The following is a 17,475-nucleotide window of genomic DNA, read 5'->3' on the forward strand; positions in this document are numbered from 1 at the left end:
GGCCAAAGGGCTTGACACTTTTCGACTGGGACTCAATCGAACATTTTTTTTTTATTTTGAACCGAGCCATCCTTGGTTCGGTTTCAATTGTTTCGGACTAGTTTGTTTTAAGGTTTGATTCACAGTTAAAGCATAATTGGAATTCCGGGTTGGAAGCAGTCAGTGATTACTTTTTGTTTGTTTGTTTTATTGTTTGTGCAAATAAATAAATTGATATAATTATTTGTGCTAAATACTACGGCCTAGACATAAGGGACAAAAAGTTCGCTCGATTGCGACAGCGTTAGTTTTACAGTATACAAGAAGACTGTCTTAAGCTAAACTATGTGCATAAAGGATTGCATCATAAATGTGTATTATACTATTATCTATATGTTTACAATCAGAGTTATGCATAGTTACATGTATGTCATTAGGTTGTATTAACTTATGTTTAGACTTTTAGGAGAATTGCTTAAGTCTTGGTGAGGCAGATGATAATCGTCTTACTTATAAACGTAATTTTTAGCTTAGATCTTTAAGAAAAAAATATAAATTACACCGACATCCACACGCACACACACACACATATACACACACTCACAGCACGCTGGCACACTACAATGCATGGGTGTGTGCAATGTACTTAGCTGATATATGTGGTGTGAATGTGCATGTCTAGCTAATCACTCGTTTTTAGGCGCTTCACCGGCCCGTCGCTGCCCTGGGAATTGGAGTCCTCCGAGAAGGGCATGCTGGAGACGAAATCAGCTCCCTGACTGTCGCTCACCACTGAGAAACCTGCAAGTGGCAAAGGGAAACATTATAAATGACATACACTGCGATTAGGACACGACACATTAGAGCCCACTGTACTGCTGCACCACACACTCACAAGTATTGGAGTCCTCGGCGGTGAGGCCGGCGTAGCTGGGCGTTATTTGCGGCGGAGTGGGGGTGCCTTTCTGGGAGTTCTCCTTGTCGCTGATCTTGTTGTTTAGCTGTAGCTTTGTCTTTTTCTCGCTGTTGGACGAAATGGGCACCCATTTGTAGATCTTCATAGTCGTATCGCTAATGGTCACCCACTTCTTTTCCCAGTGCCGCACCTTGTCCACGGCCTGCATGACGCGCTTGATATCATCCTTAGCGCGACTGCGTGTCTCGGCGCGCACACTACGTGACATGTTGGGCAAAATCTGTGAGTGGGGCGGTGGCGTCTGCCAGACGGCGGTGGTAATGTTGCAGCTTAGTCGGCAACAACGCGGGCCAGCTTTACAAGCGGAGATATTTTACAACTTTGGTAACGTGCTGAGCCACTGCCCCTAACAGTGCTGTTGTGCTGAATCGAACAGTAATGATAGGCTTCTCTTTCCAATGTTTGTGAAAATGTTTCTTCGGAAATCTGAATTAAAGCGAGAAGCGAAAATACATTTGTAGGTAAGTGTTGAAAAGTTTCTGTTCAATTGAGTATGTTGATAAATATTGCAACAAAGCGATGTATCGATATACAAAAATGAAGAAACATTATTATGTGTAGCGATACTTAAATATTATGACATAGATCAATAGTGTTCTTGATTGTAATAGCATATTGTCTTATATCGATTATTGTTAGATTTTTATTTACTATAAAAAGATATTTGAATATAAACAATTACAATGGTCCGGCTTCAATCGGCACATCACCAGAAATTATTCGATAATACAATCGAGGGAGCGTTACATGACTTTTTCATAAAACAAAAAAATGTTTTATTAATGTAACAAAACATTATATTTAACGTCGGAGCTTACAGTCAGTCAGTAATATTTTATAAACTAAATTATACACAAATTTTTATAATAGAAAACCGATATTAAGCACACCGTGCAATAGCAGTCAGCTTCTGCACGTGTGCAAGACAACTACATTATTATCGGAATCGATTAAGGACGTACTCTTAATTTATGAATGAACTTAAAGTATTCAAACATAAAGAAAGGTCCAATGCTGATATTGATATGTTTATTCTTATAATTTCTTGTAAAGTTTTATATTTTTATATTTGCTTATCATTCGAACAGTGTCGATAAGTTTTAAGTAAGACATGTAGTCGATGCTGCGATACTGTCCGATATTCATATTATAATTTTATAAAAATATATTACAACCAACTATTTGGAATTAGTATTGCTATTTTTCGTATTTAAATACGCTTAGTAAAAAAGTCTTTTTAGCTTAATAAATAAGTCTTTTATTTTTATTGGTAACTATTTTTACTCGATTAATAGTGTTGAACAATTGAGAAACTATCGATAGGCATAAAAGCCACTTACATGATGTTAGCCTGTACTGGCTTTAACATTGCATTTACAGAAGCCAATTTTTTCGACAGACGACGGGCGAGGAAATTATGCGCAGCGCGTTGTTGTGGTTATTTTTTTTATTTATTTTTTCGTAAATATATATATACCCAAAAGTGCATAATTGGAATGAAAGGCAAACATAAAGTGAACGATTCGCAAGTGATGTATGTGCATTTGGATTTGGCTTTCGACTGAAAGTTAAGCGCACGATATTGCAGGCAACGCCACCATCATCGTTTGTGTGCGGAGCGGTGTGGTGTGCTGTGGAAAGGAAAGAGGGGAAGAGAAGCGAACGAACGGCGAGGAATATCGCAAAAAAAAAGTTGCAGCAATAGCAACAACGTGCGTGCGTGTGTGTAGAAAAAAGCATTAAAAAGCCAGAATAAGAAGAAGCAACAGCGGCAGCAGGAAAGAAGCAAAAACGCAAACGAAACGAATGAACGCAAGGTGGGAACCAAGAACAACGAACGACAGCAAAACGGGTGACAGGCGCGACAAGAAAGACAAGAAAAACAGGAGTACTAACGGCATACAAATTTACTAAAAGGGCGAAGACGGCAACGAAAACAACAACAACAGCAGCAGCAACAACAACAACGATGTTAGCTAACGCCAAGAACAAACAATTCAAATAGTTTTCATTTGGATAAAGCAAAAATCGCGTTTGCCGCTTGCCCCGCCGCCACGCTGTGTATATGTGTGCATGTGTGCGTGTGGGTGTAGGTGCATGTATGTGTGCGTGCGTGTGTGTGTGTATGTGTGTGACGATGTGTTTTTATAACACCGCCTAATTCGCAGCCAGCAACAACAAAACGCTAGCAAATTATAACAGTGAGAAGCTGAAGCTGAAGCTGGAAAACAACACCAACAGCAGCAACTACAACAATCGCTCACTTGATCCCATTTCACGCGTCGCCTCGCCTCGTCTCGCCTCTACGTCTCTTATGTTGTTTTCTGTCTGTCGCACTTGCAGTTGCACACGATCCGGCATCGCTACGTCATCGTCATCGTCATCGAGCTATCAAGCTATCGCCTATTGCATCGACAGTCATCATCATCATCATCATCATCATCACCACCATCATCATTATCATTATCATCATCGTCACAAGTTCCAAAACGGCGACACCAACTGACGTTGCACCAACAACAACAGCAACAAAAGCAGCAACACAATGCCCAAATGCGATGTGAAAACCCGTTACATTCCGGCGACTTTCGCATGGATTGTGCTGCTACTTACAACATTTCTCTTCTTCTTTTATCCGTAAGTATCCAAATATACGCTCTATTTAATTATGTGCGCGAACATACAGATGGGTGCTTGACTTAAAATATCTATTATCGGTTATATTTACTTCTCTCGAATTACCGACCTTCAAAATGTAACCAACCGCAAAGTTCTCTTCAATTACATTTTAAAAATGGGTATATGGCGTAAATATAGCTTTAGGCTGGGCAACTTTTGGTCCCTTTTCTTCTTATTGATAGTTTTGAATAATTTTTAAATATTATATCTGTAAAATTTAATAGAATATGTTATGAATATCCACATAAATAGTATATATGTATATAGATTCCTATACCCTGTACCCATTGAAGGACATGCCAAAGTATGTAACAGGCGCAGGGATATTATACTTTTCCTCGCATTTGTTTTCTTGTAATGTATGCAAGCTAGTCGGTACAGGGTACAGGGTATCTCCTAACCGGAACATTCTTGTCTTTTTCTTGCGATTTTTATTCCTTACTGGGCTGGGTCTGCGACGGAATTCGTCATTCATTATTCGTTTTTCACTTTACGTTCATTTTCGTGGACAATAACGAAGCTGCATCAGGACATCAGGGCACCATCAGTCATCCCCCGACTCACAATTGTTTTTGTTATTGTGGGGTTGCTCGGCTTGCAAATAGTTTTCCAATGACTTTGGCCCTTGTGGAGCAGTTGGAGATGGAGTGGAAAGTACAGCGGGCGGAGAAGGAGCAATGGGAAAATGCATAATTGCAATCAGGGGTAAATCAACCGACAAAACAAAAAGAGGAATCAACATGCCAACCCAATTGAGAGAATGGACAGAACGTGGCGTGGGGTGTTTCACCATTTTTCCGATCATATGGGGCATTTCCGAAATATGTGAAACTACTTTTATAGATTTTAACATGTTGAGGTTTGGATACGAGCTTGAAGATTATTAGATGAATAAAAATCTTCAATACTTCCGTTTCCACTAATTTGCAAGTGTGGAAAATTAGTGGAAACGAAAGTATTTTTGTTCATGTTAAAAATGTCGAAACTTCGCCTCAAAAATATATTTTCTCATTCGCTGAACGAGTTTCACTTATTTTTATATCGATATGCACGGTAGAAATTATATATACGTATATAATATAATACCAATTAGGCATTTCGAATTCTCTGAAAAAAAAAACAAGAAAAGCGAACCAAATGTGTGATTCAATTTGTTGATTTGTCAATATACCCTGTAAAATGCATTTTAATTCAAGTATCGCTTTCCCCCGTCCAATATGCCAGCTCAGCCAGAATTGATTCATTAAGTTATACTCGACATTTGTCTTCTTTTCATTTCTTATTTAATTGAATTACCAATGCCGGGTCATACGATATCTCGCGTGTCGCCTCATATGTGCGGGATGTGGCGTTCGTTCTGATTTTAAGGATCCAGATTTGCATTTGGATCAGATTTGGTTTTGGGCCTAGGCTGGTTTTGGTTCATGTTTCGCTTAGATTCTGCTTAAGGGATGGGATGGCGAGGCACGGCGATGCGTTTGTGCGTTAACTTCAGGAGGCCAAGTATTTGTTTTTTTTTAGGAATTAAACTTATGGACATTCTGGCGCTGCAGAGGGGAGAGGTCGTGGCGGACGATCGTTTTGAATTTCAAATGTTGGAACAATGATGGCTGACGGCAATGCTTTGTTTTGGGCCAGCTGGACGTTTTATGGCCATTGTTTGGCACGCGAATGCCACAGGTTGTGCGGCCGAACGTATAAGGGGCCACGACCAGCAGATACCCTGTAATCAATTCTCCAGTACATAGAATACCACACAAATACCCCGCAAACTGCGGCTATGCTCTTTTCTTCTCCATTATCTACTCTCTATATTTTGTAAGAAATTAAAAAAGTAACTGATAAAAAAAAATTCTTTTAATCTTACTGTTGATCATGCTGTCGAATGCAATAAAGATTGACTGCGATAAGACTAAATAGGTTCCGCGATGTCTTCTACTGCCTTCTACTTGTAAATAAATTTTTTTTAATTGGTACAGGGTATAACGAAACCATCAAGTGTAACCAACCCCCAACAACGATGACGACGCGCCCTGAAAATTTAAAAAAACAACAAAACAAAACGCGCCAAGCACGCGAAAATTGTGAGCAGAGCGAGCATCAACAAAATAACAAAAAAATTAATATATGTATATAATGAAAACGCACAGCAATAGCATTAAATGTATATATATATGTATATGTATACATACATGTATATGTATAAATACATACACGTTTCATATGTATTGGGGCAGACCGATAGCAGCTACAGCAACAAGAACCGTTTAAATGCGTCACTTTAACGCTTGCCCTCCCCATCCGCCCCTCCAACCTCCACACTGTGGCCGCCATTCCCCACCGATGGTCACACCATTTGTTTCACCTTGCCCCCTCCCCCTCCCCCACCACACGCCCACCACCTTCCAAAGCGAGCACCAGGCAACCGTTGAAATTGTAGAAACCGCTGCTGAGCGATTTGCCTTGCGACGGTGTCGAATTTTCCACCAGTTGCCCAAAGCGCGTTCACACACAAACACACACACATGCATACAGACTGCGGTGTCAGCTTTTTGCTGTTATCTATTTGATTATTCCATTCAAGTGACCAATTCACGGGCAAAAGCGAACATAAACTTTCTCAATTTCTAAATTTAATTGGAATAGCTTTTCCTTTAATACTTGCCGCCTGAACTACTCCCTGCACCCCTACCCTAACATCAAAATGGAAGTTAATATTTTAAAGCACGTTTATATTTTTTTCTTGACGAAGTCACATGTGAAGTCATAAATGAAAGTATGTGTAAAATTCATGTTTACCTTAACCATACACAAAGACGTTTAAATTGCCAAAAAAAAACGTGTGCATTCACGAGCAAATCAAAAGAACAATTTTAATTATTATTGTTAACGCCCAATTCCATTTTCGATTTCTTAGTTAGTATTGGTAATTGTCCTTTGCATGAATAATTGTTTTTATTTTCATGTATGACAAAGAACAATTAAATAGAAAAACATATACATATAAATATATGTATTGATTTATAACTTGCCCGAAATAAACAAGAGTTTACAGGCTGTTTTCCCATGAGAAAAATAGTTACCTAAATCAAACGACGTTAATTAATAAAGAAAAATGTAATACTTTTGAGGATTGCAGAGGGTATTATCATTTTGTCTCGAAAAGTGTAACGCATAGAAGGAGACATCTCCGACCTCATATAGTATATATATTCTTGATCAGTTTCAACAGCCGAGTCGGTATAGCCATGTCTGTCTGTCTGTTTCTTTGCGAACTAGTATCTTAGTTGTAAAGCTATCGTCATGAAACTTTGCACCCATATGTCTGAACCGACTGGATCGGACCACTATATCATATAGCTGTCATAGGAAAGAACAGACTAAAATTAAGTTGTTGGATAGAAAACTTTTTCTTTTTTTTTTAGATATTTTACCCATATTCGGCATTAACTATTTTCCCTGTGCTTTTTAGATACGAGCAAAGCATTATGAGCATTATGAATAGGTTCGGTCTGCAAGGGTATTAAATCTTCGGCGCGCCAAGATAGATCATCTTTCTCGTTATGTTTATCTTTTATATTGAATTTTCATTTATTCAAATTAATGAGGTGAAATGGTTTTTGGTTTTTAAAGTTTTAACTAACTAGAACGATAGTAGACATTTGAGATACAGAGATAAAATTATTTGCATATTGTCACTGCCACAATCATGATGGGAGTAAATATTAGTTTACTATACTTAATACCTTGTTTAAATGTATGCTTATCTTATTATTGTCATATGCAAGTTATATTTTAACAGATGGCCAATCCGTTGGCCATACTGATAGTATAAGCAAACAACAATGTGGAAAAACTTATTGGAACTACGACCCGACTATATTTATTAAATGCACTCACTTGCATGAAAACCAATTTCTGAGAAATATTCCAATTAATGGAAGACCTCAAACCATTACAAATCTGTCCCTTACACACAAAGAAATAAGCGGAACGGAATATGACGGCGAATTGAATGCATATACATATATATATATTATATTTATTTATGTTATATATGTATGTATATGTACTTATGTATGTGCTCTGTATATATACATACATTATTTTACCCCACTCGACGATGTAATGGAAAAGTTTTACTGCCTTTTGCCTTCGCAGGCCCCATTGTCGCGATGACAGCTCTGTGTCACATGAAATTTAATTTAATTGCGACTAGGTTCAAAGTAAATTAAATTTAATATATGCCCTACGCAAGAGCATTTAAATAAGGGATATCAAAGCAGATAGAAAGAGACAACCCCACTGAGGGCTATAAAATATTATAGCGTATACTCTCAGTCTCTCTCTCTCTCTCTCTCTCTCTCTCTCTCTCTCTCTCTTTCGCTTAACTTTGGTAGCTATGTGAAAACATTTCGAGTGATATGAGCGTTCTTTATCAAAATTCACCAGAACTGTCGGAAAATGCGTGAAAAATTTAAGATGCCGTGCAGAGCCGGTTTGTATCAGCTTTTAATCATAATTCAAACTAAGAAGATGTGTGTAAATCACCAATCAATTCCAACAAAAGTACAGGGTATCTGTCGAGTACTCTTACCTGTTTTATTATGGGCAATTGAAGGAAACATAAAAGCAATCAGCTGTATAAGGATAAGTTTGAAAGCGTGCAACTGGGGATCAAAGTGAAAATAAAATATGGTATGAGACGAGTGACAACAAATGAAGCAAGTAAAATTTGTAATTAATTTCTTTTCTTGTTTAAGCCGAGCCGTTTCAATTAAGTGTTGCAATTTGTGTTAAAAGCGTTTCAAGGATTTAATTTGATTTTGGGTCGTCAAAGAGACCATTGAATCCCTCGTTCTTGTTGTTGTTCTTGTTATTATGTTGGCTTTTATTTTATTAGTGGCGCACAAATGACTTGTTTGTAATGCTATTTTGGGACACTTTAGCTCTCAGTTGTACGCCTTTGTCGGACATGAGTAGGCACATGTGTGTGTGCGTTCCTGAAGTGCTCCAAGCTGAAACCATTTGACTAATTATATCAGGACAAACTTTGCTTAAGGCTTCAATTAGGCCACATTCTTAGACCCAGGGCTCGAGTTAAAGAGCAACAGGAGGCGGGCGCAGGGTGGAGCACACATCTTACATATGTGCGTGCATATATGTAGATAGATAGATAATACGCGGGCGCAGAGTGGAGCACACATCTTGCATATATGCGTGTATACAGATAGATAGATAATACACATACATATAATATGTTGAGTTGGAGATACAATCGAATTTCAAACAGAGCTCACAAAGCGGACAAATATGCGGGCAAAAACTTTTCGTTTGGGGCTCTTTGCCTCGTTTATGGCCGTCTCTTATGTACTTAATCATTTTCTTATTTTTCTTCTTCTAATGCTTAAGGGCCAAAAAAAAAGATCAACAAATTCGACCACCAGGCAACGCCCCCGCAACGTCCCATAACCAACAGCGTGACCTGCTAAAACAGATTCCGATGCCAAATCCAGTCCACAGCTTTTTGCTATTGACTTTGCACGGCTTTTCTTTTTCTCTTCTTTTTTTATTATGAGTATTTCACGATAATGCAAAGTTTCTGTTCGAATTCGATTCTTTTGTATATAACTAGTATTGTGGCTTAGGGCGTATCGCCGCACCTGCGCCCACATAAACGCAACAGAGCACAACAAATGCTGTAGATTGTGCGCAGGTTGTGTATTTAGAATGGTTTACTAGCAGCTATTTTAATTGAAATATCTCACAGATAGAGCTACTCGAATACCTCGCCGATAAGACTCCAAACTTCATTTCTTTTCTATTGCAAAAAAGAGAATTGATTTTCAGGCTTTTTTGACAATAGGTTTTAGAGAAACAGATTGCAAATACAAATTGTCCAGTTACGATAAAATGTTAGTGTGGACACCATGATTCATATTGGCCAAATTATATTTATACTTAAGGCCTTATCGATTTCTTATAAAAAGCTACCATTTTTATCAAGAACATAAAGTTATTTATAAAGATTTTGTTGCTGACCGTTTTTTTAATTGAATTTGTGTTAACTGTAAAAATATAAGCTTTAATATTATGAGAATCAGTTAGGTATTCTGACAAAATCCAGATAAGGTAAATTTGTTACATGGGCTACTCTGCCCTGAACTACTACAGGGTAACTTGCAGTTTGGCAGACCCTGTAACGTTTAAAATGTCGCTTGCTTACATTTTATTATGCATTTAAACATACTCGACACATGCACACACAGATATGTGCGTAGTATGCGTGCACACACCCACAGCTAAACACACACTCACACACACACTCACATATATATATATATGACTCTCCATCTCTTTCTGTGCTTTGTTGTTGCCATACCTTCTGACTTTTCCGTACGTTTTGTCAACTTGTTAATGAAAATAAATTTCTGACGCTGCCGTCGACGTCGACGTTGACGTCGCTGACATTGCTCGGACTCGTACTTTTGCTGATAATAATAATAAAAAAAACAGACATATGCATGCTGTAGTTGCTGTAGTTGTTGTTGTTACTATCGCGTTGATAATATCCGCCGGTCATCGCCAACCTCAACAACAGCACACAAAGCATAGAAAACTGGCATAGAGAAACAATAAACAAAAGCAAGTAAAGCATAAACAACACACACACTGACACACACACACGCGCACATCATAGATTTAAAAGCTGTGCAGCAACAAATGGGGTATGTTAAACTAGAGCATACTATGTAACTAGCTGAGTACCTACGAAGCAAGCTGCTCACCTTTGAAAATAGTTTTCGGGATGAAATGTTTGGAGCATAAAAATGACATTTTAATGCCGGCATATATTAAAAACCCACTCTTCTTATTTTGTGTGAAGAGGAAGAAGTTGTAGCTACATTTAAATAGACTTGAACTGAACTATGAACTATGCTCTAAGACCTGGCGTTTGCTCTGCGGGGAGTCGCAGAAAGTCCCTCTCAGCGTACAACTTTATTGTACAGCTTTTTCCGAACTAGTCTGCAGGGTATAAACAAAAGCGTCAAAAGCAGCGGAGCGCCGTCATCGATTGTGAGCTAAATTGAGCCGCACCGAGTCGAGGTCTGAAGCGTTGAGTCGAGTCGAGTCGAGCTGAAGTGTCATTTGCACACCTATTTCTCGGCTATGCCCTCTGTTCTGTTTGAGCTTTGACTTTGGCTGGATGTGGGGATTGTTGCTATTCTTGTTAGACGATTGGCGATGCTTTTCTGAGCAGCTGCGTGTGGAATTGAGCTGCTCAAATGGTTTATTCCAAAGTTTTCGTTATATCGTAACGAATATATACGTATGTATTGCGTAAGAGGGAGAGGGAAACGCAAGCACTGCGTACCAGCACCTACCAGCACCTCCCACCTACCATTTACACTTGGTTTGTCATTGCCATTTCCATTTCGATGCCCATTAACATTCGCATCACTTTGCCGCGTACTCAAATAGCAATTACGTTGACGTTGGCGTCGTAGTTGCCGTACCCGTTGCCGATCCCGTGCCCGTGCCCTTACCTTTACCCTTACCGATTCCCGTGGCCGTTTCTTAACGTTTTGCTCAACGTCAATGACGTCGTCATTGGACCAAGTACCTAGCAATGACACCAGCCATAACTAAGCTGGGGCGATGGTTTTCTGATTTATGCATGCACGGTTCGATTTTTATTTTCATATTGGTTATTTTAGCAATTACGGCTGGCAAAAAGAAATACATGACAGGGTATTTGACTTAATTATGACACTGTTGCTAAAATTAATGCTAATACGAGTAACTGTTATTTATGAAACTACCCCGTTTAGGTAGCGGGACTTTAAATACTTTATTAGACAATGGAGAATATTGTATTTAATTAAAAAATACTGGCAGGTATTTGCCAGCTTGCCTGGGCAAAGTTTTTCTTTTCAATTTTCAATTAAGTTACAAATTTCCCGCTCAACGTATAAATTCCATTTCTAATCAGCGGATTGGTTGGTGGTTTTCTAATAAATTTTCACAAATATCTTTGAAAAATGGCTAGCAAAAAAGTTACATGCAACTCTTTTTAACCAATTTTCGCAGATCGTTGCTTTACACATCAAACTATTTATCACAAAATCTATATCTCCATATATAAAACTGTTTGTTCTGACTGACTGACGGACTGACTGACGGACTAAATGACTGACTGACTGACGAACTGAATGACTGACTGACTGACTGGTGATCAACGCACAGCCCAAACTGTAAGAGCTAGGGATCTGCAATTTTCACTGTAGTTACCTTATGTGATGTAGTTGCACTTTAAGACGGAGTTTCCGGAAATTCCACCCGCAAGTGTGGAAAAATCGCGAAAAACTTTTGTATGAAACTTTTTTGTTTACCATCCGATCGACCTCAAACTCATTTTCAAAGATCTTTGTTTAAATTCATTTGAGGGGTGATTCGAACTTGTTGGAAAATCCATCCCTCCTTGGTTGAAATGGGGGTCAAAAATTTGGTGGGTGGCGTTTCGCGATCCAATTCATTTCCAAAGATCTATATGTAAAATCATTTGAGACGTGTTTCACACTTTTCGCAGAATGCAAACTTCTTCGAGGGGAATGCGATTTAAAGATTTTTTCGGCAAAGCTTTAAGTTGTGTCCGATTTGCTTCAAACTTATTTTCAAAGCTCTACATGAGAACTTATTAAATGCGTGTTTCAGCGATTTGGGAAATTCCAACCGCAACAGTGGTAAATTGGCGGAAAACGTTTGTATGAAAGTTTTTTTGTTTACCGTCCGATCATCATCATTTTCAAAGCTTTTTGAGAACATTTATTTTATACGTGCCACGTGCAGAGCCGGGTTTTACCCGCTATTATACTAAAAAATGTTTAAATTAAGAATAACCCAACTTGTTCCTCATTGGCCAAAGTGTCTAGACGAGTAACAATAAGTTAATGCATTTCGTTTAAGAAAGTCTTGTAGCTTACTTTAAATCTTATAAAACTATAAGTTCTCTTGAAACATTAGCTCTTTAATCGTCGTGAGTGTGTAAGCAGAAAATGTTAAAACTAATTGTTTAATTATTTAACTAGAACACGCCTGACTCGTTTCTGCCGTAAAGCAATTTAATGGCAATCATAACCCAATCAAACTCAATTGAATATTGATTTTTGCGTAGGTTTTATGTTTCCTGCAGGTAAATGTACTGTTGTTTAAACTAGATAAACGCTTGTGGTCGACGACGCATTCGCTCGAATCATAGCCTGGGGTGGGCCAGGGCCCGAGTGTGGCATATACAAGCTTGGCATATGCATATTTACAGGTGCTTAAAGCTTAATGATAGGTACATATATGTATATAAATATGCCAGATGGTAAAATTTACGGGGCTCGATCCGAAATCTTTGTGCTCATCGTGCTGATGCTTAGCCCACTGCGCTACTCAAGCATTATTTGTTGAAGTTTTTAAAAGTTAAAGGTGAGCTCGGAAATATTTGTGCGTGACGATTTATGATTCTTATTTAAGTTGTTAAATATGATTAATATTATTTATAATTGCTATCATGTTAGATATTAGATGGAACAATTAAATGTCTAGACATATAGAGATTACAAATCCGTTTTCCTAAATAGCTTAAAGAATGTTTTTACTTCTCTTAAATGCTGACATAGGATTTGTCTATTCAACTAGAGCATCTTCAAGAATTGCCCCGGCTGTTTTAGCATTTACTGCAACATTTATGTGGGTGCCACGCCTTAAAATTCCAATCTGAACCCTTATTTCCTATTTGCCTGATTGACTAAATATATGTATATATCTATATGTATATGTAGAGCAGAGCTAACGCAACTTTAAATTCCCAATTCAAAGCTGAAAATGAACAATTGCGAGCGAAACTATTTGGACAATTTTGTCGCTCAAGTTTGAAATGAGAGAGAAAAACCAAATGTAAAATGTAATTGTTTTGATAGAGTTTATGTATTAGTCACAAAAATGAATCGAGTGTGAGTCTGGCTAAAACTTTTGGCCAAGAAGAAAAATGACTTCCTGTTGGCGCTGTCGCTGGTTGTTGGCTGTTGCTTGTTTCGAGGGGAACTGGGCCGACCTCTTCTTCATGCTACAAAATTACAAATTTTAATTAGCACAAAATCTACGCGTCAAATGCAAAATAAATGGAAAAACGTCACCAGACGGCGGCACAATGCAAAATGTCGCACAAAGTCTTGCGCGAGCCAAGCGAGAGCACATCGAGTACTTGTTGGCCCCGTTTTGGGGGATGGGGCTCACAGCTCCCCTTCCTGCACCGGTTGGTTGAGAGTTTTTTTCTTTTTTTGTTTTTTGTTTTTTTTGCGGGTGGGTGGCTAGAGAAAATGGAATTGGAAATGGAAAAATGTTTCACGTCTCGACGCTGGCAGCATTGAGCGAGATTATTTTTAGCGATAAACGAACACACACTCACACACATATTACGCATACGCCGCGGAGCACGTCGCTCTGCCTCCGAGTCACTCATCCAAATTCAAAGCGGGGCTAACAAAATTAATTTCGCCGGCTGTCATAACACATTAAAAAGCTAGCAAAAGCAAAAAAATAAAATTAAAAAAAAAAAAACGCCGTGCTACCTACTGTCATCTCGACTGCTTCTAGCTTTAAGTTTTGGACACGTTTTTCCTTATGTCCGGTCAAAAATGATGCAATTTTTTATATATGTTTGTTACATGACTTATTTGCATGAAAAGGTTTGACGCAGGTTCAAGCAGCTCGGCTATTTCGGGGTACAGATGTGTTTTTGACAGATTTCATATATGTTCAAGCAAGCACGAAGCTAAAAGAGTGTTGGTATATGTATATGCAGTATTATATTATATTTACATGTATGTATATCTTATTTACATATCTCTAGGTGCGTTTACTCCAATTGAGAGCGTGATATTATTACATATATTTCTATGAAATACATAAGCATACCTCGATAATAAGGCTGAACAGCTGTGCATAGAATAAATACATTTTCTTACAAAATCCAAGTACAGTTGTCACTCGCAAAGCATGGTGTCTAAAAGTCCTATTTATTTATAAATAATATAATGATATGATTATTGATTGTATGATTGACATCCTTATGGGTTTTGAAGATGTATAGTTTTGTATATTAGATGAAAAGTCTTTGTTCCAGTGTACATCTTCATTTTTCAAAACATCAAATAAAGATGATATTGATATGATTATCTTCTTTGTGCCCGCTTATAGTACGCATCAGAGACTGCTCAGATCGAAGAATGCAAATATTACTTGGCTTCGGCAGCAAAACAATTATCATTAATGTTCGACTATAAAGTAAATATATATAAACACGTATGCATATTCTTGTGAAGTCTCAACAGCTGCCCCAATCTGGCCATGTGCGTATTATATATTGAACGCTAGAGACAACTACTTAAATATGCATAGCTTCTCGTTTATTCAAATCAAACTACTTTAGAGATATCTCTATATCATATATATATATATATATATATATATATATATATATATACAATTATAGCAAAAAAATGTATGCAGTTGTGTGTGTGTAGCTATACACAGGGTGTCTTCTAGGCGGGAACGCTTCACTATGTTGCTACTTGTGGCATCGGATCTGTAATCCAAACGCACATATGTATGCATACACAAAATAGCAGACACGCCGTGTCCAAATTTACGCAATTGAAATAAACAAGAAGAGAAATTTGGGTTATAGGTCGATTAGCTGGAAAGATGTTTGCTATTTTATGTAGTTGTTGGTTAGGCTTGTTAATCAATGGGAAAGTAAAACAAGTTCTTGTGCTCTCAATTTACAAACACTCTCATAAATAGATGTATATAAGCATAAATCTGTCAAAAAGTTCACATATGTATATACCCTATAATGAGAAAATTTGTCGCAATATCATATATGCAGCGGAAAATATATATTTATTTGTATTATATATGCAGAAAACTTTCTTTTGTGCTGATTAAAAATAAACTCCTTGTTTCCGCCACATCGATAAATATCCGTTTATACCCTTGCAGAGAGTTTATCATGCAACTTATAAGATTTATATGAATGGCTTATTCTGTTACATTCGCTGTAAATATATAGTAAGACATACAATCCCATGCTCCATGTACAAAATTATCCTATCACCATTTAATTTAATTTAATGCAGAATAGTCAAGAAGGCAAGGTATTTTTATATAGTATAATAAATATCCTAGCTATACTTTTGCATATACTATATAGCAGGTTAATTTATGATACGTGCGCTGTGTACATTATAAAGTTTGTTTGCAATGTAAATCCGCATTTGCTACAAAGTGCCAATAAGCCAGAAGCCTACAAAGCTGCCTGACCTTGTACAGTGGCCAGTAACCCAGTTAAGGCCAACTTTATGGGCTTTAGGGGTCGCTTTTCACTGCGAAAAAAAGAAGGAAAATCAATTTTGAGTCTCTGTCTCGCAATTCATAAATAAATATTTAACTTTATATGGCGCATGACAACAGGCAGGGAGGACATTTTTCATTACTTTGCCTGTAGAACATCATCATAACTTATCATCATTATGATCATCATTATTACCGACCAAATCTGAGTCATGCCAGTTGGCTTCTTCCCTCTGTTTGCCCCTTGTGATTTTGAAAGTTCACATCTAGCAACGCCAAGTGTTGGAGGAGGAACCGCTGAGAATTGTTGGTGTGTACTTTTAGAATTTTTCGGTTTTCGGTAATTGCCCAATGAATGCGTAGCGAAACGGGCGCACATTCTATTATTACACCTGTCGAAAGTAAAAAGTTGGAAGATTGTGAAAAGGTGTATTTGGCATGTACGTCTTGATGTTCTTATGTAACACAAAAATTGATGACAAAGCCTAATAAAACTATAAAACTATGTGCACCCATTGACAGAATAACTGTTGTCAACGTACAGCTGAAGGTACACTGATGCCTGGCAATTTTTTGTTGGTAAATTTCACTCACAAGTGTGGAAAATTGGTGGAAAACAGTTGCATGAAACACATGAACACTCATTTTAACAGATCATTTGAAACGTGTTTCACCTTTTTCAGAAAATTCACAACCTTGGGTGGAAATGGGGCAGTCAAAGATTGTATGAGCAAAAATTAAAGTTTCATCCGATCGGGTTAAAACTCATTTCCAAGGTAGAATTTCAGCTTTTTACGGTTATACATATATTGTATATATTTGTCAAAACTCACTGCAGAGTTTGCAATTCATCGCAAAATTCATTCTTCTTAGTGGAAGGGTTCTTAAACTAATAGTTCAGATTGCAAGAAAGTCGAGCAATTTTTGCTATGTTCATTTATACATTAAACGACAAGTCTTAACTTCGATTATTTTAAAAAGATAACAGCTCGACCAACTGCAATTGCGACTCATGCTTTTTATGAAGCTTTGCTCATAGACAAAGCTTATTCATAAATAGTTGTAGGCCAAAACTATGCGGCAGGTTTAAAGCGTGATTAAGGTAAACGATTTTGATTTCGACTTCGATTATTGCCTCTAGAGATAAGTGTGGTGGCTTTTAAGTATTTCTAGCTTCTGTGGCTGTGGCCCATTTTGGCCCAGCGACGGCCGCTAGGTTGACGCTGGCGACAACGCTGACGTTGACGATGACTAATGCCCCCAGCTCTGGCAAGCAGTGTGATAGTGGATGATATTTTTGTATGGTTTTGTGCGTGTGTGCTGCGAGCTTTTCATTGACCCACAACATGACACACACACGCAGACAGCCAAGGCAGAGTGTGACAACAAGGCATTTAACTGACAAACCCGGCGTCATCATTTTCCATTACAACTCAATC

The 17,475-nt window shown here is 37.9% G+C and overlaps 2 protein-coding genes across 7 annotated transcripts in view; one reads left to right on the top strand and one right to left on the bottom strand.

Annotated features, from left to right (window-relative positions):
• Positions 1-166: 166 nt before the first annotated feature.
• On the bottom strand, positions 167-1,445 carry BCL7-like (chromatin remodeling complex subunit BCL7B-like protein). The gene is made up of 2 exons (XM_064680959.1): positions 875-1,445; positions 167-780 (listed from the first exon to the last, which is right to left on the bottom strand). Exons 1-2 carry the CDS (start codon positions 1,161-1,163, stop codon positions 662-664), a joined length of 408 nt encoding a protein of 135 aa, XP_064537029.1. The 5' UTR covers positions 1,164-1,445; the 3' UTR covers positions 167-661.
• Positions 1,446-2,344: 899 nt separating this feature from the next.
• Positions 2,345-17,475, top strand: part of Zdhhc8 (zinc finger DHHC-type containing 8) — a 30,314-nt gene continuing 15,183 nt past the window's right edge. For 3 of the 6 annotated variants that reach the window (XM_064681176.1, XM_064681179.1, XM_064681180.1), the window contains exon 1: positions 2,345-3,592. In XM_064681176.1, coding sequence (XP_064537246.1) covers positions 3,501-3,592 — 92 coding nt within the window. In that variant the 5' untranslated portion in view covers positions 2,345-3,500. The remainder of the gene's footprint in view (positions 3,593-17,475) is intronic. The other 3 variants (XM_064681182.1, XM_064681181.1, XM_064681178.1) reach the window with 2 other exon arrangements.

This window comes from Drosophila montana, unplaced genomic scaffold (assembly GCF_035044405.1).
Source record: "Drosophila montana isolate Dmon_TW-CO22-7 unplaced genomic scaffold, ASM3504440v1 contig_2178_1, whole genome shotgun sequence".
In the NCBI taxonomy this organism is placed as follows: domain Eukaryota; kingdom Metazoa; phylum Arthropoda; class Insecta; order Diptera; family Drosophilidae; genus Drosophila; species Drosophila montana.